This window comes from Aquarana catesbeiana, linkage group LG01 (genome assembly GCF_042186555.1).
Source record: "Aquarana catesbeiana isolate 2022-GZ linkage group LG01, ASM4218655v1, whole genome shotgun sequence".
Classification (NCBI taxonomy): Eukaryota; Metazoa; Chordata; class Amphibia; order Anura; family Ranidae; genus Aquarana; species Aquarana catesbeiana.
In genome coordinates, this window is record NC_133324.1 from 857,586,577 (window position 1) to 857,613,642 (window position 27,066).

General features: G+C 46.3%; 1 protein-coding gene across 2 annotated transcripts in view; it reads left to right on the top strand.

Annotated features, from left to right (window-relative positions):
- Window positions 1-27,066, top strand: part of LGI2 (leucine rich repeat LGI family member 2) — a 100,279-nt gene that overhangs the window by 58,507 nt on the left and 14,706 nt on the right. For both annotated transcript variants that reach the window (XM_073609217.1, XM_073609224.1), the window contains 2 exons: window positions 23,247-23,318; window positions 23,408-23,479. In XM_073609217.1, coding sequence (XP_073465318.1) covers window positions 23,247-23,318; window positions 23,408-23,479 — 144 coding nt within the window. The remainder of the gene's footprint in view (window positions 1-23,246; window positions 23,319-23,407; window positions 23,480-27,066) is intronic.

A 27,066-nucleotide genomic window follows, 5' to 3' on the forward strand; every position in this document is an offset into this window, starting at 1 on the left:
TTGAAGACAAAGCCCTTTCTGACACTTTTTGTTTACATGAAAAAATTATTTTTTTTTGCAAGCAAATTACTTTGAACCCCCAAACATTATATATTTTTTTTAAAGCAAATGCCCTACAGATTAAAATGGTTAGTGTTTCATTTTTTTTTTTCACACAGTATTTGCGCAGCGATTTTTCAAATGCATTTTTTGGGGAAAAAACACACTTTTTAAAATTTTAATGCGCTAAAACGCACTATATTGCCCAAATGTTTGATGGAATAAAAAAGATGATCTTAGGCTGAGTACATGGATACCAAACATGACATGCTTTAAAATTGCAACAAACTAAATACATTTTTAAAAGCCTTTAAAAGCCTTTACAGGTTACCACTTTAGATTTACAGAGGAGGTCTACTGCTAAAATTACTGCCCTCGATCTGACCTTTGCGGTGATACCTCACATGCATGGTGCAATTGCTGTTTAGATTTAACGCCAGACCGACGCTTGCGTTCACCTTTGCGTGAGAACGGGGGGGGGGGGGGAGGGGGTGGTGGCAGGGTGCTTTTTTTTTTTTTTTTTTTCTTTATTATTTTTTTATTTTTTATCTTATTTTTAAACTGTTCCTTTCATTTTTATGTTTTGTAATCATTTTTATTGTTATCTCAGGTAATGTAAATATCTTTTTTGAAAAAATTGGGGTCTATTAGACCCTAGATCTCTCCTCTGCCCTCAAAGCATCTGACCACACCAAGATCGGTGTGATAAAATGCTTTCCCAATTTCCCAATGGCGCTGTTTACATGCGGCGAAATATAAGTCATGAAATGCTCGTAGCTTCCGGTTTTTTAGGCCATAGAGATGTTTGGAGCCATTCTGGTCTCTGATCAGCTTTATGGTCAGCTGGCTGAATCACCGGCTGCATTTTCAGGTTCCCTGTTGGGATAGGAGAGCAGGAGAAAAACATGGAAGACGGTGGGGGGGGCATTCCCTCCCACTGCTTGTAAAAGCAGTCTAGAGGCTAATTGGCCACTAGGATTGCTTTTACATGAAAGCCGACCGCTGGCTGAAAAGAATGATACCAAGATGATACCTAAACCTGCAGGCATCATTCTCGTATAACCACTCAAAGTCCAGCAACATACCAGTACGTTGCTGGTCCTTGTTGGGCATATATTGTAAACTTTTTTTTCATGCAGCCTGTGGGCTGAACGAAAAAAAGATATTGATCGGTGGGTATGCCCACCATTAGAATACCTCCCTTCATCCACCCACTTCTAATGATGGGCACACATGCACCGTTTATATATGCCGAAGCATGGGGGCATCCTCCCGCAAAAGGCAGGAGCAAATCGCTCCTCCACCCACTGCTGCCCCCGCGCTTCGGCATATATGCTGAAGTATGTAACTGTGGTGGTGAAATCACCTCCGACAGCGCTGGAGTCACGGCTTTATGTATCGTGGGAGCAAACGCTGTTGCTGTCAAGATAAATAAATCCGCGCTGCAACTGAATGGCGTACCTGCTAAGCAAATGATGGTTAACAAAAGAACAAAGTAACATTACAGTATAACAGTAAGACTTACCATACCTGAAAAGCAAATACAAAAAAAACATAGTAAAAAATAAAACATTTAACGCAACCTGTGCCTAAAATATATATATGCCGAAGCATGGGGGCATCCTCCCGCAAAAGGCAGGAGCAAATCGCTCCTCCACCCACTGCTGCCCCCACGTTTCGGCATGTATGCTGAACAATGTAACTGTGGTGGTGAAATCACCTCCGACAGCGCTGGAGTCACGGCTTTATATATCGTGGGAGCAAACGCTGTTGCTGTCAAGATAAATAAATCCATGCTGCAACTGAATGGCGTACCTGCTAAGCAAATGATGGTTAACAATAAAACAAAGTAACATTACAGTATAACAGTAAGACTTTCCATACCTGCAAAGCAAATACAAAAAAAACATAGTAAAAAATAAAACATTTAACGCAACCTGTGCCTAAAATATATATATGCCGAAGCATGGGGGCATCCTCCCACAAAAGGCAGGAGCAAATCGCTCCTCCACCCACTGCTGCCCCCACACTTCGGCATATATGCTGAAGTATGTAACTGTGGTGGTGAAATCACCTCCTACAGCGCTGGAGTCACGGCTTTATGTATCGTGGGAGCAAACGTTGTTGCTGTCAAGTTAAATAAATCCGCTCTGCAGCTGAATGGCGTACCTGAAAACAATAAAATGGTTACCAACAAAACACAGTAAACAGTAAAGTATAAAAAAATTGTATATCAGAAAAGCAAACATGGTAAAACACAATAACAATAAAACATTGCAGAATAGTATACAGTAAAAAAGAGCAGAACAATAGAGAGAGAATAGAGAGAGAGAGAACAATAAAATGACAACTATTTTTGTTTTTTTTATTTTACTTTTTTTTGTGTTTTTATTTTTTTTTATTTATTTATTTATTTATTTATTTATTTATTTATTTATTTATTTTACACTTTTTTTAGTAACTTTAACTTTTGCAACTGGTACCAGGTTTGGGTCTCTCAAAATGCGATGGCATCTTGGGAGACCCTGTGAAAGTGTGTCCTAGTCTGTGCAGTGCTGTACCCTACGCTAATACTCAACTAGCGAATGGTAGCGTTCAAAACATTCACCAATGTATATACCAGGATTGTCAGGACAGGAGGGACAATAAGACCAGGTGTCACGCCTAAATCCGCGCTTGCTACAGACACGATATCTTTTTGGGGGGGCTCGTTTGGTAGGGGTACTCGGGAGGGCATAATGAAAATGCCTCTCATGCAGCCGGCTTACTGCATTTGGTTGGAGATGATGAGGTGGAGCACCGTCTAGAAACAGAAGGGCTCTGACGATCTCTTCCTGGAATTTAAGGAAGGATCCAGTCTGTCCTGAAGCTCTGTATAGCACATGAGCGTTCAGCAAAGCCAATTGAAATAAATAAACAGACACTTTTTTGTACCAGTGTCTGGCCTTACGGGCAACTAGGTACGGCGCCAACAACTGGTCGTTGAGGTCCACCCCTCCCATATTTTGGTTATATTTGTGGACACAGAGGGGTTTCTCCACAACACCAGTCGCCGTAGTAATTTGGGCCATCGTGTCTGCATGAAGGGAGGTGAGAACGAAAACATTCTTCTTATCCCTCCACTTCATAGCGAGCAAGTTATTACACTTCAAGCAGGCTCTCTCCCCCAGCCTAAGACGGGAATCTACAAGCCGCTGGGGAAAGCCCCGGCGATTAGGTCGCACGGTGCCACATGCTCCAATCTGATGATCCAAAAGGTGACTAAAAAGTGGCACGCTCGTGTAATAATTGTCCACGTACAAGTGGTACCCCCTTCCGAATAAGGGTGACACCAAGTCCCACACTATCTTGCCAGCGCTTCCTATGTAGTCAGGGCAGTTTGTCGGCTCTACGTGACTATCTTTGCCCTCGTAAACCATAATTCTACATGTATAGCCTGTGGCCCTGTCACAGAGCTTATACATCTTGACCCCGTATCTGGCACGCGTGCTGGGAAGGTACTGTTTGAATGACAAGCGGCCAGAAAATTTAACCAGGGACTCATCAACGCAGACAACTTGATGGGGAGTAAACAAGTCTGCAAAACGTTGGTTGAAGTGGTTTACGAGGGGCCGAATTTTGTAGAGCCGATCGTATCCAGGGTCTCCACGAGGACGACAGAGTTCAATGTCATTGAAGTGCATGAACCGCAAAATCTGCTCGTATTGTGCCCTGGCCATGGAAGCAGAGAACACGGGCATATGGTAAATTGGGTCAGTGGACCAATATGACCGCAACTTACTCTTTTTATTTATGCCCATGTTGAGGGAAAGGCCCAGAAAGAGCTTAAATTCGGAGACCGTAATTGGTCTCCAATCTCTGGCAAGGGAGGACTGGGGATTAGCAGCGATGTGTTGACCAGCGTATAAATTGCTTTGGTCCACAATAGATCTATAGAGATCTTCGGTGAAAAACAGCGAATAAAAATCCAGTGGCGTAAAATCAACTGTTTCCACCTGAATTCCGGGTTGGCCAGTGAATGGGGGAAGTACGGGTGATGCAGAAGTGGTGGGTTCCCAATTCGGATTGGCGAATGCAGCAGGAAGGGCACTATGGTCACGACAGGCCTGTCTTTGTCTTCTTGGTGGCAGCGGGACACTACTTGTGCTTGCCACCTCTCCAGCTTGAACTGCACTTATGGGACTCGCCACGTCACTAAGTGTTACTGCAGTGCTGGATGTACGACCAGGGTGTACTAGGCCGCTGGTGCTTGCCAGTTCACCAGAAGGAATAGCGGCACTAGTACTTCTCTGCTCCATACGAGAGCCCTGTGGTTCTTGCACTTCAAGGACAGAAGAAGGAGATTGGGGTCTGGTACGCCTGACCTTGGCAGGGACCACAACTCCGTCGTCAGAGCTATCTGTCATGGAGCCGCTGTCCTCTACAGGATCGTATTCTGAGCCTGAATCTGACAGATGAATGACTTCCTCTTCACTATCTGTCATGCTCAGAAACGTGTAGGCCTCTTCACTAGTGTACCTTCGATTTGCCATTTTGGGCTCTAAATTTAGGGGTACACTAGTGAGACTCACAGGCAAAAAAGCTCCTGACTGTTAGCGACTGATTCAAAACGCTACCAAAAAACTGTTAACGATCGCAGGGATCAGGCCTGACTCTGCGAACGCTGCAGTTATGTGTGCTTAGTGTTTTGTAAGTGTCAATGATCGATCGATACTGCACTTGGGTGGGCTGGGCAGGGCTGGGCCGAGGGGCAAAACGCAGGTGCTAGCAGGCACCTGGGCTGATCCCGCTAACACTGTGTTTATGGGAACCCTAAACTGCTGGGGATGCTAGTATAGATCTGATCAGATTAGATATCGATCCGCTCAGATACTGCGCTGTGTATGCTGCGTGCGTGGGTGTTAGCGGTACTGGCGCTAACCTGACGCTGACTGGGGCGACGCAGACCTTATCTGACCCTAAAAACTTAACTTATATCAATAAGGGCAATTAGGGGTTTAAACCTTTATAAGGTAAATAACGGCGGGTGCCCTAAAACTATAACAAACAAACTAACTAACCAGCGTCCCTGGTGAAAGGGTTAACTAGGGGGCAATCAGGGGGTTAAAACCTTTAGTAGGTAGTATATGGGGGTCCCTGTCGCTTTAAAACACTGACAGCGAACCTATATACTTACCTCCCTAACTAGCGTCACCTGTGTCACTAATACAGCGATCAGAAAAACGATCGCTTAGTGACACTGGCGACGGGGGGTGATCAAGGGGTTAACCTTTATTAAGGGGGGTTAGGGGGGTACCCTGGACCTAAAGGGGGGTACCCTAGACCTAAAGGGGGCAAACCCTAACTTCCCTAACACTTATAACTGTCACAAACTGACACCAATGCAAAAAAAAAAACTGCTATTGGTGTCAGTGTGACAGGGGGTACAGGGGGGGTGATCGGGGGGTGATGGGGGGTGAAAAGTCTAGTGTGTTCTACTGTTAGTGTAGTGTTGGTGCACTTACTTGAACGTCTTCTCTCCTCGGCGCCGGAACGAAAAGACCAGCTCGAAGAGATGTGACATCACTTCCTCTGCCTCTGTTTACGTTACAGAGGCAGAGGAAGGATTTTCATTCGCCGGGAGCGATCGCGAGGGGGTGGCCACGAATGGATGGCCTCCCCCTCACCTCTGATCGCCCGCGAAGAAATGCCGATCGGACCCCCCGCCCACAGAAAGCAGATCATGTGTATGTACGTGATTCTGCCTGTCCGTGCCACTTTGCCGAAGTACATCGGCGTGAGGCGGTCGGCAAGTGGTTAAAGTAGTTCTAAAGCAGAAGGTTTTATATCTTAATGCATTCTATGCATTAAGATGAAAAACCTTCTGTGTGCAGCAGCCCCCATCAATCCCCCTAATACTTCCTAGAGGCCCATCTCGATCCAGTGATGTTGCATGATAGACTCGGCAGTCTGGGACTCTCCCTACTGATTGGCTGAAACACAGCAGCGAGTGCCATTGGCACCTGCTGCTGTCAATCAAAGTCAGTGAGCCAATGAGGAAAGTGAGGAGGCGGGGCTGAAGAAGCAGGGCCGAGACTGCAGAATCACTATAATCTTTGCTCATAGTTTAACTCCCCAATGCCTCCTACTTTAGTTTCCTTTCTCTGCACTCTACAGCGGCGCTTCTCAAACTTTTTTCAATTTCGTCACCCTTTTAAAAGTACGCAAAATCTCAAAGAAACCCGGGTCTAAGATGAAAAAAAACTTAAAGAAACCTGAGCCTGGGACAATGCACACAACCACCTTGATGAAATTAACTTCACATTAGAGGCCCCCATTCACATGAGAGGTTCCCTCATCACATCTGAGGTCCCCCCATCGTATCATAGGTCCTTTCTTCAAATCAGAGGTCCGCCATCATAGCAGAAGTCCTCCAATCATTTCAGAGGTTCTCCCATCACATCACAGTCTCCCATTCACATCAGAGTCACCCCTATCACATCAGACTCCCCCCTAACATATCAGAGGCTCTGTACATGAGAGCCTCTACACATCAGAAGTCCCCTATATACTGTATATGTCCCCAATAACATCAGAGTCTCTCCATAACCACAGAGTCCCCTGTAACCATTAAGTTCCCCCCTATGACAGAGCCCCCCAATCACACAGTCCCGCATCAGAGATCCATTGCCCCCCCATTTACACAGGCACCTTCATCATAAAGGACCCCCCCCAAATCACACAGCCCTACCTTTTGTCTTCAGCAGTGTGGTAGTGGGCAGGAGGTGGAAGCCAGATGTCTATCTTTTCCTGAATGTTGGATGAGGCCCTTCGGCCTTGCATCCCACTCGCCCTGATTCAGCATCATACACTGCCTTGGTTCGGGTGAGCCGGCCGTCAGCACCATAGCAATCAGTGTCGCTGCGTGTTGGCTGGCCCACAGCATGGCAACTCATGTTGCTGATCCAGGGCAAACTGGGTCACCTGCTTGTAGCACCCCAGGAAAACCCAGACTGCACCCTAGTTAATAAACACCTCACTACAGCACCACATAATCCTTTTCTTGAACTGCTGTGCAAAACTATAGTGCAGAAAGATAAGATCTTATTATTGCTTTGCACAAGAGCAGCATTATTGTAAAAAAGCACACAGGAGGGCGCAAATGCCTAGTGCATTACCAAAGACTTATTAATGAGAAGAACGGATCACCAAATCAATACACAAAAAAGTGGAAAGCATAATTGCGTTGTAATACACCCAATCATGATCCAGTCCGGGTGTCACGTGGCCCAACCTGATGCCCCAGTATGTTGGTAAGCTGATGCGTTTCGGGGAGTGTGCCCTCTTCAGGAAGCGGGTATGTCCCCCCAAAACACATGAGCTTAGCAACATACTGATGTTAATGTACAATGTATATGTAAAGTGCTGCGTAAATTGAAGGCGCTATACAAGTACCTTAAATAATAATAATAGTGTTGCATCAGGTTAGGTCACGTGACACCTGCACTGGATCACTATTTGATGTATTACAACACATGCATTCTTTCCACTTTTGTGAGCATTGATTCGGTGGTCTGTTGTTCTTCTCATTAATAAATCTTTGGTAATGCACTAAACATTTTTACCCTCCTGTGTGCTTTTTTACAGTTATCTGCTAGATTTCTTTATCTGAGGAAGGCTGCATTGACGAAGCATTCCAGGGGAAGAGATACACACATGACTGTTGATGGTCCGCACATCATTGAGACTTTGTGGCAGTACTCTGAGCACTGGGGGTGTTTGTTTTTGGTACAAGGGCAAAGTTATGTTTTCTCTTTCTGTAGTCTTTACCTCTTTTAATACATGAAAGTATCCTTCTCGTAGTAACTGTAGCTTGACATTCCATACTGTTAATAAAATGTATGTCAATCCAACTTAAAAAACACATACTGTATAAGCTTTATATAAGAAGAGATTAATAACAGTACATACATCCAATGTACAAACATATTATCGGGATAGGGCCTGATTGGAGTCCTGGTGGAATTGTGCACATCAACCTTTTTCAACCAGGCTGCACAGGCAGGCACCCTGGGGTGCCTTCAGGTTTCTTAAGGGGTGCCTTGGAAAATGCCTGCAATTCCTCAAAAATTGTATACAAGCCAGTGGGTGGATCAAGCCTTCATTTTAGTTACTGTACATTAAGACATAGGTTTTCATTGTGCACCATTACAACCTTCTAGCCACTGGCTTACTAACAACCAATGATGTAATTGGTTGATAAGGAGACCGTTGGGTTCCTTCACTGCACTGCCCTCCCCTGCCCCTCCCTGTCAGCACTAAGGTCACATTAGCTGAATGAGGGAGGGAAACTGAAGGTGAAGAGAAACACTGGAATACTAGTCAGTACCAGTGTGCAAAGGTGCATTTTCTTTGGAAGAATAAATCATGTCTAACGTTGGGTGTCTTACATGTGTGAATGATGCTACATTATTTGAAACTATTAAGTTATTTTTTTACATTTTATAATGGGGTGCCCCAAGATTGTGCATAATTTTTAAGGGTGCCTTGATTGAAAAAAGGTTGAGAAACACTGGTGCACATATACCTGGGTATATAGAGTTATTAATAGAGATACCTATAAATGAATGTTGCAGAAAAGTCCAGTTTCAGGGACCCTTGAAGTTGATTACAATGCTATGCCCATCTTTGCGTTGGAGACCTGAAGACAAGATTAGTGGTGATGGGGATAACCTCCAACTGTTGTCCAACCAGCCTGGAACAAAGCTACTTATGTGCAAAAACTGTGGTGTGGCACTGGTACTCAGAGTCTACACTGCACTTTAAGCCTTCCCTAGTAGCTTCTAATCTGACATGCAACCAGACCTCTAACTACCGTCGGATGTCTAACCTGTCTCTAGCCTATAATGGTTACCGAGCTAAAAGCTAAAGCTAGTTATATAACCCCAGACCAGAATGGACAGGGTTAACTAAAATAATAGAAGTTGCATAAAACTAAAATAACAGGAGGTGCATATAAACTCTATTGCAATAAACAGGTTTACCTACTAATATACTGGAAGGTGACCACTACATAAATACCGTAGCACAGACCTAACCATCCAGCACTGTGCATGTGAGATAATAACACTGGGACAGAGATAGTCTGTCTGTCACAAGGCTTCAGATCAAGAAGTTTTGGGCAGTTACAATTAAACAGCCAGAACACAAGAACAATTACCTAACTGTCTCTGCTTCTGGTTTGAATATAATACAGCTCATGCATGTGGTGTCAGTTCCTCCCCTTCTCTCCACTTCCTCCTTCTGGGGTTTTTCAAAGCCTGCCTCCCAGAGACAGGAATTGCTAATACATAATTATTGATAATACTGATATTAGCAGCTAACAGTAAGGGGCAGCAGAACCCCAACAGAATTATAGTCTAACAGGGAGAACTCAAGAGTCTCTTTAAGATAACACCCATAGAGAGCAAAGAATTGAGGACAGCTCTGAATTTCTGACAAGATCAACAGGTACATTTTTGCACCTGTTAGGCCCCGTTTGCACCGCTGAACAGCTGCTTGTTCTCTTCGCAGAGAAAATGTAGCTGGAATTCGCACCGGACTGGTGTGAACCCGGCCTAAATCAGATATAGAAACATGCTTTCAATGGTACTGTGTATTTAAATGATTAAGTGTATATGTAGGCGAAACATTTTTTTCAGTTTTTGATAGAGTTGACAGTGTGAGGAAGTTCTGTCAAGTTTTTATAACTATCTGTGTCACCATTGGGGAGATTTACCCCTCTGTTTGTAATGGTGAGCATTGTAACAGAAAAAGAATGTGAGGGAAACAGATTACCTGTTTATCTCTTACACAATGCATTACCATTTGTTGTGGTATGCTACAACACAGGTACATCATATTAGTGCTTTGGGATGCCATTTAAATGAAAAGGCACTGTAATGCAGTAATACACATTACTTTTGCAGGTTGCTGTTTCAGCCCCTGACACCAATTCTGGGGGACATTACTACATCAATTGACAATAATGGGGCTTTCTTGATTCCAACTTTCTCTTCAGTGTACCTCTAAGCCTTATTTTGTCTAAAACTTAGCAAAGGCGCCACACTACAAGTGAAACACTGTGAAGTGATACCAACTTTATTGACCATGCCCACTTTTTGGATACACCCGCATACTGTCTGCTGGTGGCATGCTAGGTATGCTGCATTATTCGTCTCGATTTTCCCCTGACATACCTCATCCACCATGGCACCCCCTACATACCTTTTTCACCACTGTACCCTCCATATTCCTCAACCACAGGGGCTCAACTACAGGAGTAGCAGGCCCCATGACCCGGCCCCATGCTCCAGGGTGACCGTACGGCTCCTCTGTAAACCTGGATAGAAAGAGTTTCGGGGGTGACATATAGAGGAACCGATGCCCTCCATTTTCCTCCTTCAGCCGCTGAAAACCTGCTTCTCCTCCTCTCCCTCCTGTAGGCATTTAGCAGCTGCAGGAGAAAAATGGAGGGCATTGGTTTCTCTATATGATGCCCCCAACACCCCTCCTATCCATTTTACTTGCTTCCAGCTGCCCCCGAACCCCTGTGTGCTCCCCTGTTCCTCCCACAGCTCTTCCTTTTCTGAATGGACACAGTGAGTGATTGATACAGATCGCTCCTGTGTCCATTTATAACTGAAGCATACTTGTGACAGACTGCCTGGCATGCAGCCTGAGGGCCTTGATCAAGATACAGCTTCCACTCTGGAACCGAGAATTATAGCTGTGAATTTAACCCAAGAATTAGACGACACTAGCTTAGGTGCAAACTGGAAATTACTGTATTGTCACACAGAATATATACCACACAAAATCAGGTAGGAGCTTGATCACATTATCCTAAACAATGTAAACAGTAATAGCAGTACATCTAATGAACAAATAACGTAAACAGTAATCTAATTAAGCATAAACATATAACATCCCACAATAGTTTGGTAATGAGATGAAGTGGACACAGTACTTGCAGACAGACAGAAACAATAGGTGACTCAATTAACAATAGGAATTCACAAGGCATACAATGGGGAATTATACCATGAGACAAAGACATCCTAATAAACAGATTATAGTAGGAGACACCAGCATCAGGTTGTTTTGAGCTCATTATATTAACATGTATTCTGAGTCTCTAAGTCTAATGCCCCGTACACACGGTCGGACTTTGTTCGGACATTCCGACAACAAAATCCTAGGATTTTTTCCGACGGATGTTGGCTCAAACTTGTCTTGCATACACACGGTCACACAAAGTTGTCGGAAAATCCGATCGTTCTATACGCGGTGACATAAAACACGTACGTCGGGACTATAAACGGGGCAGTGGCCAATAGCTTTCATCTCTTTATTTATTCTGAGCATGCGTGGCACTTTGTCCGTCGGATTTGTGTACACTTGATAGGAATTTCCGACAACGGATTTTGTTGTCGGAAAATTTTATCTCCTGCTCTCCAACTTTGTGTGTCAGAAAATCCGATGGAAAATGTCCGATGGAGCCCACACACGGTCGGAATTTCCGACAACATGCTCCGATTGGACATTTTCCATCGGAAAATCCGACCGTGTGTACGGGGCATAAGAGGGGGGTGAAGCAGTCATTGCTGGTTTGGGCACAGAGGCCGCAAATCTGTCTCCAGGTCCTAGGTTCCCGGAGTCTTTTGGGGAGACATGGACTCAAATTCAAAGAAAACCCACTTCAAAGATCCCCCAGGCACACACCTCCCAAAGAACAGAGCCCCCTCAAAGCCAGGGCCCATAATCAGTAGGTAAGAGGTTGCCCTGCAGTCCCCTCCAAAAGCCCCTGGTTGGGTCTGTCACATTTCTCCCACATCAAAATGAGGCTAACCAGGTTCCAGACCTCCACCTGGTCTGGACATGCATTCGTTGGGCAGAGTGAAACCACATAGTCGGTCCACATGATCTTCACTTATGGCCACAGGGAAGAGTCCTCAGTAGGTGTGGACCCTGTGTCTGGCTACCAGCGCTTCAGCTGGGTAGTCTTTACTGCTCCAGGGCTCGGTCACCTTCTCTCCCGGACTGTGGATCTGCCACTTGGGAGGAAGGACGACCTCCTTCTCTCCCAAACTGTGGAACTGCCGCTGGGGAGATGAGTCGGCTGCTCCATCGGTATGCTCATCCAGCTGCTGGACAGACATTTCTCTGGTGACATTTCTCTGGTGGTGTCTCCTAGGTGCATGGCTCCTCGCTGGGGAGGGAAGACCACTCCTGGGTCATTGTACTGCCACTGAGGAGTTGGACTGACTGCCAAATCTCCTGAAGCCCCTTCCAGCCAGTGGGGAGGAATGCCAGCCGCATACCCTCCCTGGTCCTTACACTGCTGCTGGGGAAAATAAACACTGACTACTTCTCCCTGAGATTCCTGTGTCGCTGTAGGTGCTGGGCAGAGGTAGTAGACCCTCTATCCGGCTGCCAGCCCTTCTGCTGGGGGCTCACTGGGTTGTTCCTCCTCAGCAGAAAAGTCTATTAAATCCCCAGTCTTTGGAGCTGGTGGCAGGGATAGAGGTTCACTATCTCTTTTCCCTGGGTGCCCCGGAGCCGCTGAAGGTGCTGGGCAGAGGTTGGCAATGCTCTGTCCCGATGCCAGCACTTCTGTTAAGGACCCCACATCCTCTGCTCTGGCTAACTGTTGGGGAGGGAGGACAGCTTCCTCCGTTTCCAGACTGTGGGTCTGCCACTGGGGAGGGAGGATGACCACCTCCTCTCCCGGACTGTGAATATGCTGCTGGGGAGATGAGCCAGCTGCTCCATCTCCCATTCCCTCATCTGGCTGGTGGACAGGGGCATTCCTCCATCCAAGCTTGTTCTGGTTAGTCAAGGTAAGTCAACGCTTACTGCATCCACCATAAGGGCTCCACTTCCATAGTTGCAGATGGAGGTGGGCAAAGCACACTGTTATTCTGCCCCATTGCCGACACTTCACCCAGGATTTCAGAGCGGTCGGATGGTACTTCCCAATAGTCCCAGGCCACCAAATGTGACAGGCTGCCTGGCACCCAGCCTGGGTGCCTTTGTCAAGATACAGCTTCCTCTACTCTGGAACCAGGAATTATAGCTGAGAATTGCACCCAAGAACTAGACGACACTAGCTTAGGTGCAAACTTGAATTGACTTTATTGTAAATAATTTCACACAGAATATATACCACACAAAATCAGGTAAGAGCTTGATCATATTATTCCAAACAATGCAAACTGTAAAATAGTTTGGTAATGAGGTGAAGTGGACACAATACCAGCAGACAGACAAACTCAATTAACAATGGGAATTCTCACCTATGAGGCACACAATGTGGAATTTACCATAAGAGAAAGACACCTTAATAAACAGATTATAGCAGGAGACACCAGCATTAGGTTGTTTTGAGATGATTATATTAAAATCTATTCTGAGTCTCTGAGTCTAGAATGTCAGGGGGGGGGGGTAAAGCAGTCATTGCTGGTTTAGGCACAGAGGCCCCAAATCTGTATCCAGGTCCTAGGTTCACAGAGTCTGTATGTTTCGGGGAGACACGGACCTGAATCCAAAGAAAAACTACTCCAAAGGTCCCCCAGGTACACATTTCCCAAAGAATAGAGCCCCATCAAAATCCAGGACCCATAGTCAGTAGGCAAGAGGCTACCCTGCAGTCCCCTCCAAAAGCCCCTGTCCTGGTTAGGTTTGTCACTAGAGTTAACTATGTTTACTACACTTCAGTTTGTGAAGAAATAGTGATTGAGGGCTGTGTCCTCAATCTTAGGCTGGCCATACATTATAGAATTTTCTTACAATTTTCTTTAGATTTACCTTCAACTATGCAGTGCAAGGGCGTGCCTAATTGTATACAATTGAAAGTGTTGTTTAGTTTTGACCTCGTATTATATGGTTTTTGGTAAATCTACAATTAAATTGAACATATATGGCCAGCCTTATTTCTCTGTCTCAAAGGAGAAACATTAGAGGTCTGTTTACACTCCTGATATTTCACCAAAGTCCACCAACGAAGCTTAAAAAAAAAATTCTAAAAAAAAAAAAAATAAATAAAATTGTGAAAATATAAATAAAATAAAATGGTAAAAAATGAAATAACAAAAATAAAAAAACTACTGACACCAGTGGCAGAAATACCAGGGTCACAAAGGTCGCATTTATGAGCAGGCCCTGGCAGTCTGCAACCATGGGGGGGGGGGCCTCAGGACAGCAGGAAGGGGCTCCTGCTGCAGAACGTGTAAAAGGGTCCCACTGCGGGACCGTAGTTAAGGGCTCTGCAACTGTATTAAAGGGACCAGTGGGAAGGGCCCCGGGCTTCGAGGGAAGGGCCCCAGGCCAGGAGTCAGGGGGGAGCTTTATGGTTTCTCGCACTGGGGCCCTGAAGGTTCTAGTTAGGCCTCTGCTCTACCACCACTTTACCCCCCTCACACACCTGTTTCATAGCCCCATCTCCTGTTCACCTGTTCTTCCACCACTGCATTTCGCCTGCACACGTGTTCCACTACCACTGTAGCACTACACTGTCTGCCACTGTAGCCCACGGCAAAAACATTCCAGCACTGTACCTCCCTGCACATCTATTTCATCGCTATAGCTCCCTTGCACACCTTTTCCACCACTGTACCCTCCTGCATATCTTTGTGTACTTATAGTACTTTAAAAATACTGGATAAGACTGAGAAAGAGGTATGTATCCTAGACAGCTGCTAGGTGTGTGCAAAAAAAAAAAAAAAAAATGGGGAAAACACTGAAATGTATTATTTTAAAGTGGTTCTTAAGGCAGAAGTTGTTTTTTTTTACCGTAATGCATTCTTTGCATTGAGGTAAGAAGCCTTTTGCATGCACTTCCCTCCTCAGCCCCCCCTTTTTACTTACCTGAGCCCGATCTCGATCCAGCGATGTGCACAAGAGCAGTGTATCTCTCGGCTCTCTCCCTTCTCATTGGCTCAGAGAGCCGTTGGATCCTGCTGTTGTCAATCACAGCCAGTGAGTAGGGAGTAGGGGGCAGGGCTGAGACGCTCTCTGTTTGTTAATAGACACACAGAGTGGGGCTCAGGAGCGAACACGCACAAGTGCCTTCAGAGCAAAACCTCTGTAGTCCCAGATAGCAAAGATAACTTGCCACACATTTGTGGCAGTATTGAATTCTAAGTCTGTTAACTTGCTGCACATCTTCCCTGGCAAGTTGTACACTTGCAGAGCACTTGAAGCACAAGTTCTAGTCGACACCTTTCCAGTTTGTAGGAAATTTGCATGGCAAGTCCTTAGCAAGAGCGAAGTTGCAGTGGTGAGTCTACTGGAAGAGCTCTGAAAGTCTACAGCATGAAAGTTCAGCCACAGTGACGCCTGTGGTGGGATGACTATTGCACAACATAACTGAACCAGAACTTGCAGCCGACTTGCAGAATGTTTGCAAAGTGGATCTGGAGTCATGCAATGTGGACTTGCTGCAATTGTGCAACAAACTTGTAAAGCCTTGCAAGTCAATAGCATAGCAAGTCATTTGCAAACTTGCAGCACAATAACTTACTATCTGGGAGTGTATTAATGTGCTTTATTAAACAAAATTCTGTACATGTAAACTACACTATATTGTCAAATGTCTTCGGACATTTGTCTTTACACTGATGTTGGACGAGAAGGCCTAGCTCGCAGTCTCCGCTCGAATTCATTCCAAAGGTGTTCTATCAGGCTGAGGTCAGGTGCAGGCAAGTTAAGTTCCTCCACCTTAAACTCGTTCATGCATGTCTTTATGGACCTTTCTTTATGCACTGGTCCAAATCATTTGGTGGAGGGGGGTTTATGGTGTGGGGTTGTTTTTCAGGGGTTGGGCTTGGCCCCTTAGTTCAAATGATAGGAACTCTTAAGGCGTCAGCATACCATGACATTTTGGACAATTTCATGCTCCTAACTTTGTGGGAAAAGTTTGGGGATGGCCCCTTCCTGTTCCAACATGACTGCGCACCATAAAGCAAGGTCCATAAAGACATGGATGAGCGAGTTTGGGGTGGAGGAACTTGACTGGGCTGCACAGAGCCCTGACTTCAACCCGATAGAACACCTTTGGGATGAATTATTGCTGAGACTGCGAGCTAGGCCTTCTCGTCCAACATCAGTGCCTGGCTTCACGAATGCGCTTCTGGAAAAATGGTTAAATATTCCCATAGACACACTCCTAAACCTTGTGGACAGCCTTCCCAAAAGATTTGAAGCTGTTATAGCTGCAAAGGATGAGCCAACTCAATCTTGAACCCTACGGACTAAGACTGGAATGCCATTAAAGTTTATGTGCGTGTAAAGTCAGTGTCTCAATACTTTTGACAAAATAATGACAATATAGTGTATATTCAATTATAGTGATATAATACAAGACTCACAGCTATACATACAACACACACTACCTATCTATACAATAGGAAAACACTAAACGTTACTTAGCTCAGGTTATAGCAGCATTACAATCTCTATAGGCAACAAGGATTCCTGGCTATTCAAGCAATTGCAGAAATCAGGTGCTAACGTCATCCCCAGGTGAAGTTTCTTCTGGCACAGACCCTGCTTGTTGTAATGTCATCATGGAGTCCCCCTGTCAGCTTATGCTGCTGGCCTTTTATTTGGAAAGATTAGGTAGACAATCCCACATGGGCATTTCTCACTACTTCCTTTACATTACTCTTCTATGGGTGAAAAATTTCCCAATTCAGTCTCTAGATGACACTATTGTATCATACATATCATAGGCCATATATGTCAAAAGGCCAAGCTATTGTTGACCTTGATTTTCTGAATGCATCGTGTGGATTATTCCTGTAAAAACAATAGGAGCATCTAATTGCCAACTGACATTTGCCCAACATACAACAATAGTATCTATTTTCCCATTGTATTAGAGGACAGCTTGGGCAAATGTTTCCGACATTTGTTTGAGAAGTGTTCACTCAAACACTCAAAGAAACCTGATGTCTGCTTCTAAACAAACAGATTTTTTTTGTACGTAAGTCTGAGAAAATCAGAAAGCACATATATATATATATATATATATATATATATATATATATATATATATATACAGTATATATATATATATATATATATGTAGCGATACCCCCGAAGGAGCTTCTTAAGTTTTTTCCTTCACCGGGGCCCTCACCGTGCTCCTTCACCGGGGCCCTCTGAAGTTTCCCGTTGGCTTCCCGAGGGACAGCATCCTCAATGCTTTCACCACCTCTGCTTTGAGATCAGTCTTTTTCTCTTCATTGGGGCACCGAGCAATGAAATGTCCTACTTCCCCACAGCTATAGCACTTGTTAGCTGTAGGAGAGGCAACAGCCCTTTTCTCAGTAATGAGGGTGGACACTGTTAGGTACCTGGTAGTAGAGCCTGACTTGTAGGAGAAGACCTCTCATACAACGCTGGTTCAGGAGCCACTGGAGTGGGGACAGTGGTCTCCTGAGCGCAGTGGGGTAGGAGTGCCTGTTGAAGTAGAGTCTCTGATGCTGGAGTGGAGCGAAGATTCTTCCAGGGATGGCTGGACTGCAGGTAAGGTGGTAACTGGAAGCAGCAGGCTGGAACATTAGAGATGCAGAGATCACTGGAGCTGGAGCTGAAGGTGCAACAGCAAGAGCAAACAGCAGGCACAAGCAGGGGCAGACAGTCCGGGTCAGCAGGTAGGTGAAACAGGCAATAACGGCAGGCAGAGGCAGAGTTAATAGGCAGGCAGAGGTCGGCAACGATATTTGGCAGATGCAGCAGAATAGTCAGGCAGGCCGGGTCGGGTTGGAGCGGGACGGATGGTCAGACAAGCCGGATCAAATCAGGTAACAATCAATCAGGTGCAGGTTAACAGAAATCACAGAGCTGAGACGAAGCAGCAATGCACCCATGGAACAGGGGAACTCTTATGCGCTCCTTGGCGCCAAAACAGCGTGAACGCACGCGCCTGCGCGCGTGCACACGCGCCACGCACCCGCGCGCGCCGCGCTGATGCGTGGTAACAGTAGAAGTTTGCTGCAGTGTTTGAACAGGGGCGCGCCGGCGCATAGGCGCATGCAAACGCCCAGGTCTGGCGTTGGTAGATCCCTGACAGACACCTTCTGTTTTACCTCCGAGAGTGATTGTTGCATGTTAGCATGGGCTTCCATCACTTGCTCCACTGTCTTCTGAATTCCACAGATTGTTTGTTGTAAAGTAGTTTGCGCTTGGGCCAACTGGGTTATGGCTTGGGCCAAAGTGTCAACAGCGGTACAGGGCCCTCTATCTAGTCTAGTCTCTATTTCGGGTCCTGACTGTATGATGTAAGCCGTAGCACCATGTTTGAGACTATTGGTAGACTCAGGCCTCTGTGTCTTGGCTGAGATGAGAGCCTCCTCCTCTCTAATAGCCCTTATGAATTTAGAGTAGGCGAGAAGGTCGTTTGGATTCCTGGCTCAAAGCTATAGCACAATAGGATCCAGTGGATGTGCTTCCCTCTGCACCTGTGTCATTAGGGTTTTACTAGCAGCTTTGGCTTCCATCCCACCCTTCATAATGACTTGCTGAAGGATTTGGTCCAACCACGCAACATAGTCTGTTACCTTCTCACCCTCCATTTGGTATGTGTGGTGGAAGAGGTAGATCAACTCCGTGCAGTTTTCCACTTTCCCATAAATTTCACGAAGCGCTTCTAGACACTCAGAAGCAGAGCAGTTGGGTTTATCCCGCTTTAGATTCCGAATGATATCAGGCCTGCAGACTCTCAACTACCCTCTGTCTCTTTATTGCATCAGTCACTTCCCACTCCTCGACTGTTTGGATGGCTTGATCAATCCAAGTATCAAAATCATCTTCTCCTGTAGGTGTGGGGAATTTCCCCGAGAAGAACTGTAGTTTGTGATACTCATAATTGGTTGGCACTGCTGGATTCTTAAGCAGTCCTGTGACTATCATCCCAAACTCGGCCACTAGGAGGGAAGAGGAGTCTTCAGAGGCTGTAGCTGGTTTTGAGGTAGTGACCTCTGGGTCTGGCGTGAGGCATTCTGGGCTCTCTAGGATAGAACTTGATTCACCAGGATGAATTAGTGTAGCATTAATATCTGCAGTCAGTTAGAAGCTATCTTTCTGCAGAATATCAGGAACTTCCTTCTTCCATTCTAGCAGTGCGTAGGTGCAAGAGGTCCCATGGTCTAGCTTAACATTGATCACCCATACCTTCTTGTCTGGGAACAGTGTCTTTACTGTCTGGCTGATTTGTTCTTCAGTTGTCCCCAGGGAGCTCGATCACCACGCTCGACTCTGGAGCCAAACCCCCCACACTGGAATGGTTCACCGTTGGTGGAGATGCGCCTCGATATACACCTGGGATCCCCCTCTCATGCTGTATGTCCCAACTGGCAGTGGAGGCCGGAATCGCGCAGAGAGATCATCTAAGAGACAGCATCTCTTCCTCAGGTCTGGTCTCTTCCCTCCCTCAAGGCTGACTGAACTTTACCTCAGGACACAAAATGGAGTCTTTTACTTTCCTGTCAGCAAAGCCTTTTGGGATTTGTATTTCTCCCTGTATACCAGTCTATGGGGCCGTTTTGTGTGGGAACTGTATGACCCAGAATCCATAGCAGCTCTCCCTGCAGCACAATCTCCTCCATTGGTTGTTGTAACTGTGCCCTCAATTGGATTTCCTCTTCCAGCCAATAGGGGTACAAGAGAGGCCACTAAATGCAGAGCTCTGTGTGTGTCAGCTCACATTACATTAACTCAGTCAGTGAAAACAGGAAGGGGGGGTCACCCTTACAACTGCTAGCAGGCAATTGTAACTCAAGCTGGAAAGCCTATGTACATTGTTCCGGCCAGCTTGGTGGGATTGCGGGTTATAGAATGAGATAGAGTGAGACATTTCGGGGGTGGCTCTCAGACACCTGTAAGTCCTGCCCGATATCCTGGCTGTAGGGCTGATCCTGGATTGTCCCCTGGTTCACAGTCGGGGATGATCGGTGCAGCAGGAGGGACAGCTGTGAACACCAATCTCCCTGTATAGCCGACAGCCGCTTCTCCTTCTCTCCCTCCCATGGCTGTCGGCTAAAAAGCTATACAGGGAGATCGGTGATCACAGCTGTCCCTCCAGCTGCACCGATCATCTCCGGCTGTTCCCTGTATCCTCCTCCTCCAGCCCCCCTCCGTGTCCTTCTCCCCCATTCTCCTATACTCCCTTCCTTGTCCTTCACCCCCCCCCTTCTTCTCAAGCACCCTGTCCTCCTCCTCTGCACCCCCTTGTCCCCCGCAGCTGGCTTCCCTCCTCTCCTCTCCAGCCAGCTGTGGGAATCTATCAGGATGGTGAGCGGAGGAAGGGACCGGTCATTTACCGGCCCCTGCCTTTTCTGAATTGGACACAGTGAGCGGGATCGCTCCTGTGTCCTTTGAAAACTGAGCAGAGTAACCTGTGTGTTTACTCTGCTCAGTTTATCAATGAACAGGAGCCTCTGTCTTCTGTCCATTTATCTTCAATGCTGGGACACGGACTGGGGAATCAATGTCCTCAGTCCCTTTCCCTGTCTCAAAGAGGGGATGTCAGGGGTTTAGACCCCTGATATCTCACCAAAGCACACACCCCCCCCCCCCAACAGGGTTGATTAAAAAAAATGCAAAATATGTTTTAAAAAAATGAAATTGTAAACAAAAATTATAAAAAAAATGAAATTATAAAAAAATATTAAAAAAAAAATATATAAAATAAAAAAAACTACAGACACCACCCCCCTGCCCTACCAACACTGTCGACTGCCCCAACCTCCTCCTCCCAAAAAGCATTGTGAACAAAAAATAAATAAAAAATGAAATTGTAAAATAACAGTATGTAAAAATAAAAACTACTGACACCATCCACTGCCCTACTGACACCATCACCGCCACATACTCCCTACCCTTTCTCAAGAAGCACTGTGAAAATAATATTAAAAAAAAATGATTTAAAAAAAAATAATAAACAACAAAATTGTAAAAAATAGAGAAAATAATAAAAACAAAAAACTACTGGCACACCACTCTACTGACACTGTCCACTACCTCCACCCCCAATCATTGTGAAAAACAAAAACTACAGTAAACTGTAAAATAATTTTAAAAATACAATCGTAAAAAAATAATAATAAAAATAAAGAACTACTGACACCATCCACTGCCCTACTGACACCATCCTGCACATACTACTCACTACACTCCACACTCCTCTCCTGCACATACTACCCACCGCCATACACTCCGCACTGTATATTCCCTATTTACCATTACTACATTCTGCACTATATAAGTCATCTAAGACTCTGTTAAACCACACACCATTTAAGCCACACCCAATATGTAGCATGGTTTAAGCCACGCCCACCTCCTCCCTGAAATTAGTTTTTGCACAGGTTGGGATGTCTGTGTGTATATATATATATATATATATATATATATATATATATACTGTATTTATATATATATATATATATATATATATATATATATATATATATATATATATATATATATATATATAAAAGAATGCAACATAGGAGCAAGCAAAAGAGGGGACCATAGAGGAGAAATGTAGCCATCCTTTAGGCCAGGTTCACACCTATGCGAATTAGATGCGGGTTTCGCGCATCTAATTCGCATAGCAGGAGAATGTGACTGGCTCCCTATGGAGCCGGTTCACATATCTCCGTTGCGGCTGCGGAGCGCACTGCACAGAAACGCTGTGCATCTTTGGCTCCGTTTCAGGGCCGAATTCAGGCATAGAAATGGCCCTGATTCGTCCCTGAAACGGGGAACAGGGACACACAGCGCTCATATGCAATCCAAAGGCGGGTTCCAGTGTGAACCGAGCCTTAACAGGAGGTCAGATCACAGCAGTAAAAAACAGATTTGGAGAAGGCGGAGAGTCTTTCAAGGTAAATTTTTTGAGTTAAGAAATTGTGATTGATTTTTTGTTATAAACAAGAATTAAATGTCCTTTGAACAACCCTTAATGGAGCCCCCTTCTACACCGGGTCCCACAGCAGCAAGTGGTCTGCTATGTTATTATTACACCACTGTTTGGAACATTCCCGATACACCTTGCAGTGATCTCAGGAAGATTGAACACAATGGCAGGCAAAAGTCTACAGTACAGTCTGATGAAAGCCCTGCTCCATCTAGATATGGGAAAATGGTAAGAATATCATATTAGGATAAACTGAGTGACCATTTTAACTCTAGTAGAGTTGCACTTTATGGATGGGAGTAGTAGTGCTGTGAATGAGTTTTATTGCTTGCTTAGAGTGGCTCTCTGTTTTCATTGTGCCTGCTCTTATGACCCTTGTTAAAACATTAGACCAGTAGACCTTTTTATAGCAGGGTCTCATGTGAGCAATTGTAGTTACTGTATTAAGTGCTGCTAACAATTAAACAGAAATGTATACTTCTTTAAAGATCGATTCTGGGCACCAAGTGAAACCAGTGAACTAATAAATGTAATTGTGCTACAGTTTAGCAAATTCTCAGAATTTCTCAGACTTAATTTGTGAGCCACTGACTGTGTAATTTTCTCTTTGTTTTATCATCAACCTCGTTCAAAGTTTCCAGGATGGTTTACATCTGACTAATGGCTTTACAAAAAAAACTTTGTATTACTGATATTTTATTACATGAAGCTTTCTATGCTTCCAAGGATCCTGTACCTTTGGGAATTCCTCTCCTACATCACAAGCAAGGGTTCTCAGATTACCAGCAAAAAGGATTGCGGTGATCTGGTGCACTACAGCAATGCCTGGGTAAAAAGGTAAATAAACCTTGCAGTTGGAAGGTGGTGAAAACAGGCAGTTGAGCGATATTTTTTACACCATCCACCCAAAAAAAGCTGCAAAGGCAGCTGTACTGGGGTATACACTGGGTTCAAGTGAATGAGTCTTCACTGCAACCTCCCCACAAGTACGTGTAGTGCATATGGTTGCAGTGCAGGCTTTTGGGGTTTAAAACAGTTGGTGAGGAGGTGTGATGTAACGCCTCCTCACCGCCTGTCAAATGTCCTCTTAAAATCGATCCACCGCAGATCACTTGATGAGTTGGTAGACTGGCCGTGCTGAGATGGTAGGCTGTGCTCCATGAATGAATTCAAAGTTTTATTTTGCATTTTTCGTCATGCTGTGATGTATATTAGAGTAGATTCAATAAACCCTGTGGGCTAAACATATCTTTCTCCCTAGGTTTATCGAAGGAAACAAAATAGAGACCATTTCCAGACATGCTTTCCGTGGCCTTCGAGATCTCACTCACCTGTAAGTCTATTCACATGAATTTCCTCACTACTCATTTGATTTCATGGGCTTCAAAAGCAGCAGCGCTCATCCTCAACTTTTTCTTGCAGCTCTCTGGCAAATAACCATATTAAGACTCTGCCAAGAGACATCTTCAGCGATTTAGATTCTCTCATTGAGCTGTAAGTATGAATGTTTACAGTGAGTGGGAATATCTTTTCTGTAATGAATGCATTCAGCTTCCATATATCATCACTCAAAAACCCCAGTGAGACAACCATCAATATAAAGCTAACTGCTGCCAAAAAGTTTTTGAACAGAGCAGAAAAAAGTTAGCACTTGTCCTAGAGAACATGAGTTGAGATGGGTTATAACCTCCCATGAGTTTCCACTGCTGTCTGTGTTTCTGACTGCTAAGAAGATTCCTCTTAAAGATAAATTTTAGGTAAGAGAAGCCCGGAGTGGGACGCAGGCTTAATGTAGGGCTTACATGACATGGAAGCTGAGGAAACCGGCAAGGATATGGGTTAATAGAATGGGAGGGGATAGACTAGAGGAAAGGGGGGTGGTTAGGTTTAGTGTGGCCGGAGGGGGTAGGAGGAGTTAAGGGCCTTTGCTCAGTCTCTTGCCACCGGATGAGGAAGCAGCTGCAGCGTGTGTCTCTCTCCCTTCAGCATGGCAAGCATGGAGGATTTTCTGCGTCAACTGCGGGCCACAGCTGCTTCTCACGGCCCTGAATGGCTCCACAGACAGATCGCGGTGATTACCGAAGAGGACTCACCGGTGGCAGGTACATCTGGGGCACGGCACGCTTGGAGGTCCCGGCCTCCAGAGTGCTTTTCACCCCCCTCCTCCCCCCAAGCTTTGCGCCAATTAGGAAGCCCACGCATGGTGGACCCTCCGGGTGCATCGGCTCCGCCGTCCATTCCGGCGGCCGGAGCGAGCACCGGGAGGAATCCCTGACGCCGGCGGAGCTCATCTGGCAGTGACCGAGGTGCGGTATCTACGCCGGTCCCGCCAGCTCGCCGCGAGAGACGGGAGCACACGGCCAGCTCACCTAATGTGGCCCCTTCTAAGAAGTCATCCCAGCGTGGGAGAGGTCGCCATGCGGGGACCAGTCAGTCGGTGCGAGCGACCGGTGTCCCCTTGTCCAACACCGAAGATGGTTGGTCCCTTAGGTCTGGGGGCAGAGCTAGTCGGGTACCCTCATCATCCATCTTGGCAGCAGGCCCCAGCAGGAGAAGCGCTGGAAGCGCGGGAGTGAGGCGCAGCGCGGGGGCCGGGACCAACACTTCCAGACCCGTGCCTGTGGCCTCGTCGGTGACGATCCTGGATACAGTGGGTGAACAGGATGCAACTTTTTCCCGGTCAAAGGGGGAGTTGTCTAGCTCTGAGGACGTAAGGCCGGTTCGGGCAGCAGCGGTGGAGACCAGACGCGTGGCTGTGGGACACCTTCCTGTGCAGCCTGGTGAGTCCAATCTTAACACTTTATCTCCCTTGCAGGTTGTTTTGGGTGGTTTATTAGGTTTGGGGGCGGGGGGCAGGGTGCATCCCCTCCCCCACCTGTATTGGTAAGTGCACCCCCTCTTCAGGCACCAACCCAAGGGGCTGCAGCGTTAGAAGCGGGGTCCGATTTACAAACTCTCCTGGCGGGTTTGCGCTCGCTGGTTCAACGTTTTGATGGGGTTTCAGTTGCCTCTTCTCCTGTGCAGGGGTGGGTTCCTAGCCTGGCAGGGACAGCTCCGCCGGTTGCGGGGGTTCCGGTTCCGGGGACAAGCGAGGGTTTGTCTACTGTGGAGGGAGAAAAGGGTGGGGTGCAGGAGGGGTCAGTGAGTGTTGACAAGCCCACGACGAGTAAGGAATCAGGTAAAGCAGTTGATACGGTACGTTTGGCGGATGCAGCCAAGTGTGAAGTGTATGTTTGCTTCGAAGGTCCTTTGGGGGCCCATCTCAAGACGGAGGTGCGGGAAAAAATCTGGAAAGGTGAGTACGTGGAGATTTTTTCCTTACTGCCGCTTGAAAAATTTAATTTAGACAGGGTTAAGCCTGACGAGTCCAAGAAGGATGAAGAAGAAAAACGTAGGTATCGCCTTATTCCACGATCCTTTGCCAATTGGCTCCAAGCGTTTGCTATTTTAGCAAGTGTGATTGGAGAAAAACAGCCAGAGTGCTGCTCTGCGCTTTTTTGTTACTTGGACGCAAGTGGCGAAGCTCAAAGGGTGTATGGGGGTCAGGCTTGGCTCCGATATGACGAACAATTTCGTCAGAGGAAGGCGGTTCGCCCCTCAATACGCTGGGACCATAAAGACATCAGCTTGTGGATGAAGCTGAAGTCTGCGGCTCGGCCTGCTTCTACGTTATTTCCAGGCAGGGTTGGAGGTGCGGATGCCCCGGGACAGCCGGCCCCGAAAGTTAAAGGGGTGTGTTGGCAATTTAATGAGGGGGCCTGTAGGTATGGAAGCGGTTGTCGTTTCAAGCATGAATGCTCAGGCTGTAGGGGGCGGGCACATGTTATCACAATGATTCAAAAGAGGGAAAGGCAAGCTTGGGGATTCTTCAGGAAAGGGGGAGGACTCCGGTGAGGGTGGAAAAGATGCGTCCCTTTCTAAATAGATATCCAGATCGGGCGGATGCCCGGTTGTTGGAGTCGGGTTTTTCCGAGGGTTTTCGTATTCCATGTGCGTTGAAAAATATTCCTCCTGAAGCCAGGAATTTGCAGTCGGCTTTTGAACATCCTGGGGTAGTATCCGAGAAGCTAGCAAAAGAGGTGGCATTGGGTCGGATGAGCGGCCCTTTTCCATCTCTCCCTAGGCCAGACCTGGTGGTTTCTCCCTTGGGGGTGGTACCCAAGAAGGAGCCGGGTAAATTTAGGTTGATTCTGTCAATGACGCCATTGATCCTGACGCATGCTCGGTGTCATATACATCGTTCGATGCTGCGGTTAATTGGGTTAGGCGTTATGGCCGGGGGGCCCTCATGGCGAAGACGGACGTTGAGGCGGCTTTTCGGTTACTTCCGGTTCACCCTGACAGTTTTTACCTTTTGGGTTGCCAATGGGAGGAGGAATATTATGTCGATCGGTGCCTGCCAATGGGCTGTTCTCATGCTCACTGTTTGAGACGTTCAGTTCATTTGTGGAATGGGTTGTACGCGATGTGTCGGGAATTAATTCCATCATTCACTATCTCGACAATTTTTTGTGTGTAGGCCCTCCTTCGTCTAAGATGTGCGGGAATTTGCTGGCTATGCTTCAGCATATTTTGGTGCATTTTGGAATACCATTGGCTCCGGATAAAATGATGGATCCAGTCACTGAACTCAGTTTCCTAGGTATAATAATTGATTCTCGGGCCATGGAATGCCGATTACCGGAGGACAAACTGCTGGTCCTCCAGGCTGAGATCTGATGTATGGTGGGTAAGCGCAAGATTCAGCTGCACCAGTTGCAATCGCTGTTGGGAAAGCTGAATTTTGCTTGCAGGATTTTGCCCATGGAGCGTGTGTTTTGTCCCTGCTTGTCTGCGGCGACGGCAGGTGTCTCATCCCCGATACATTACATCACGCTGAGGCGGGAGCACAGGGAGGATCTGCGCATTTGGCATGCCTTCCTGGATTCCTATAATGGCAGGGCGTTGTGGATGGAGGGCCTGGTTAGTAATTACAACCTGGAATTCTATACCGACGCGGCTGGGTCATCTGGCTTCGGGGCTTTCCTGGGGGGGCGGTGGTGTGCTGAGTGGTGGCCGGAGGAGTGGCGTAAGGTGGGTTT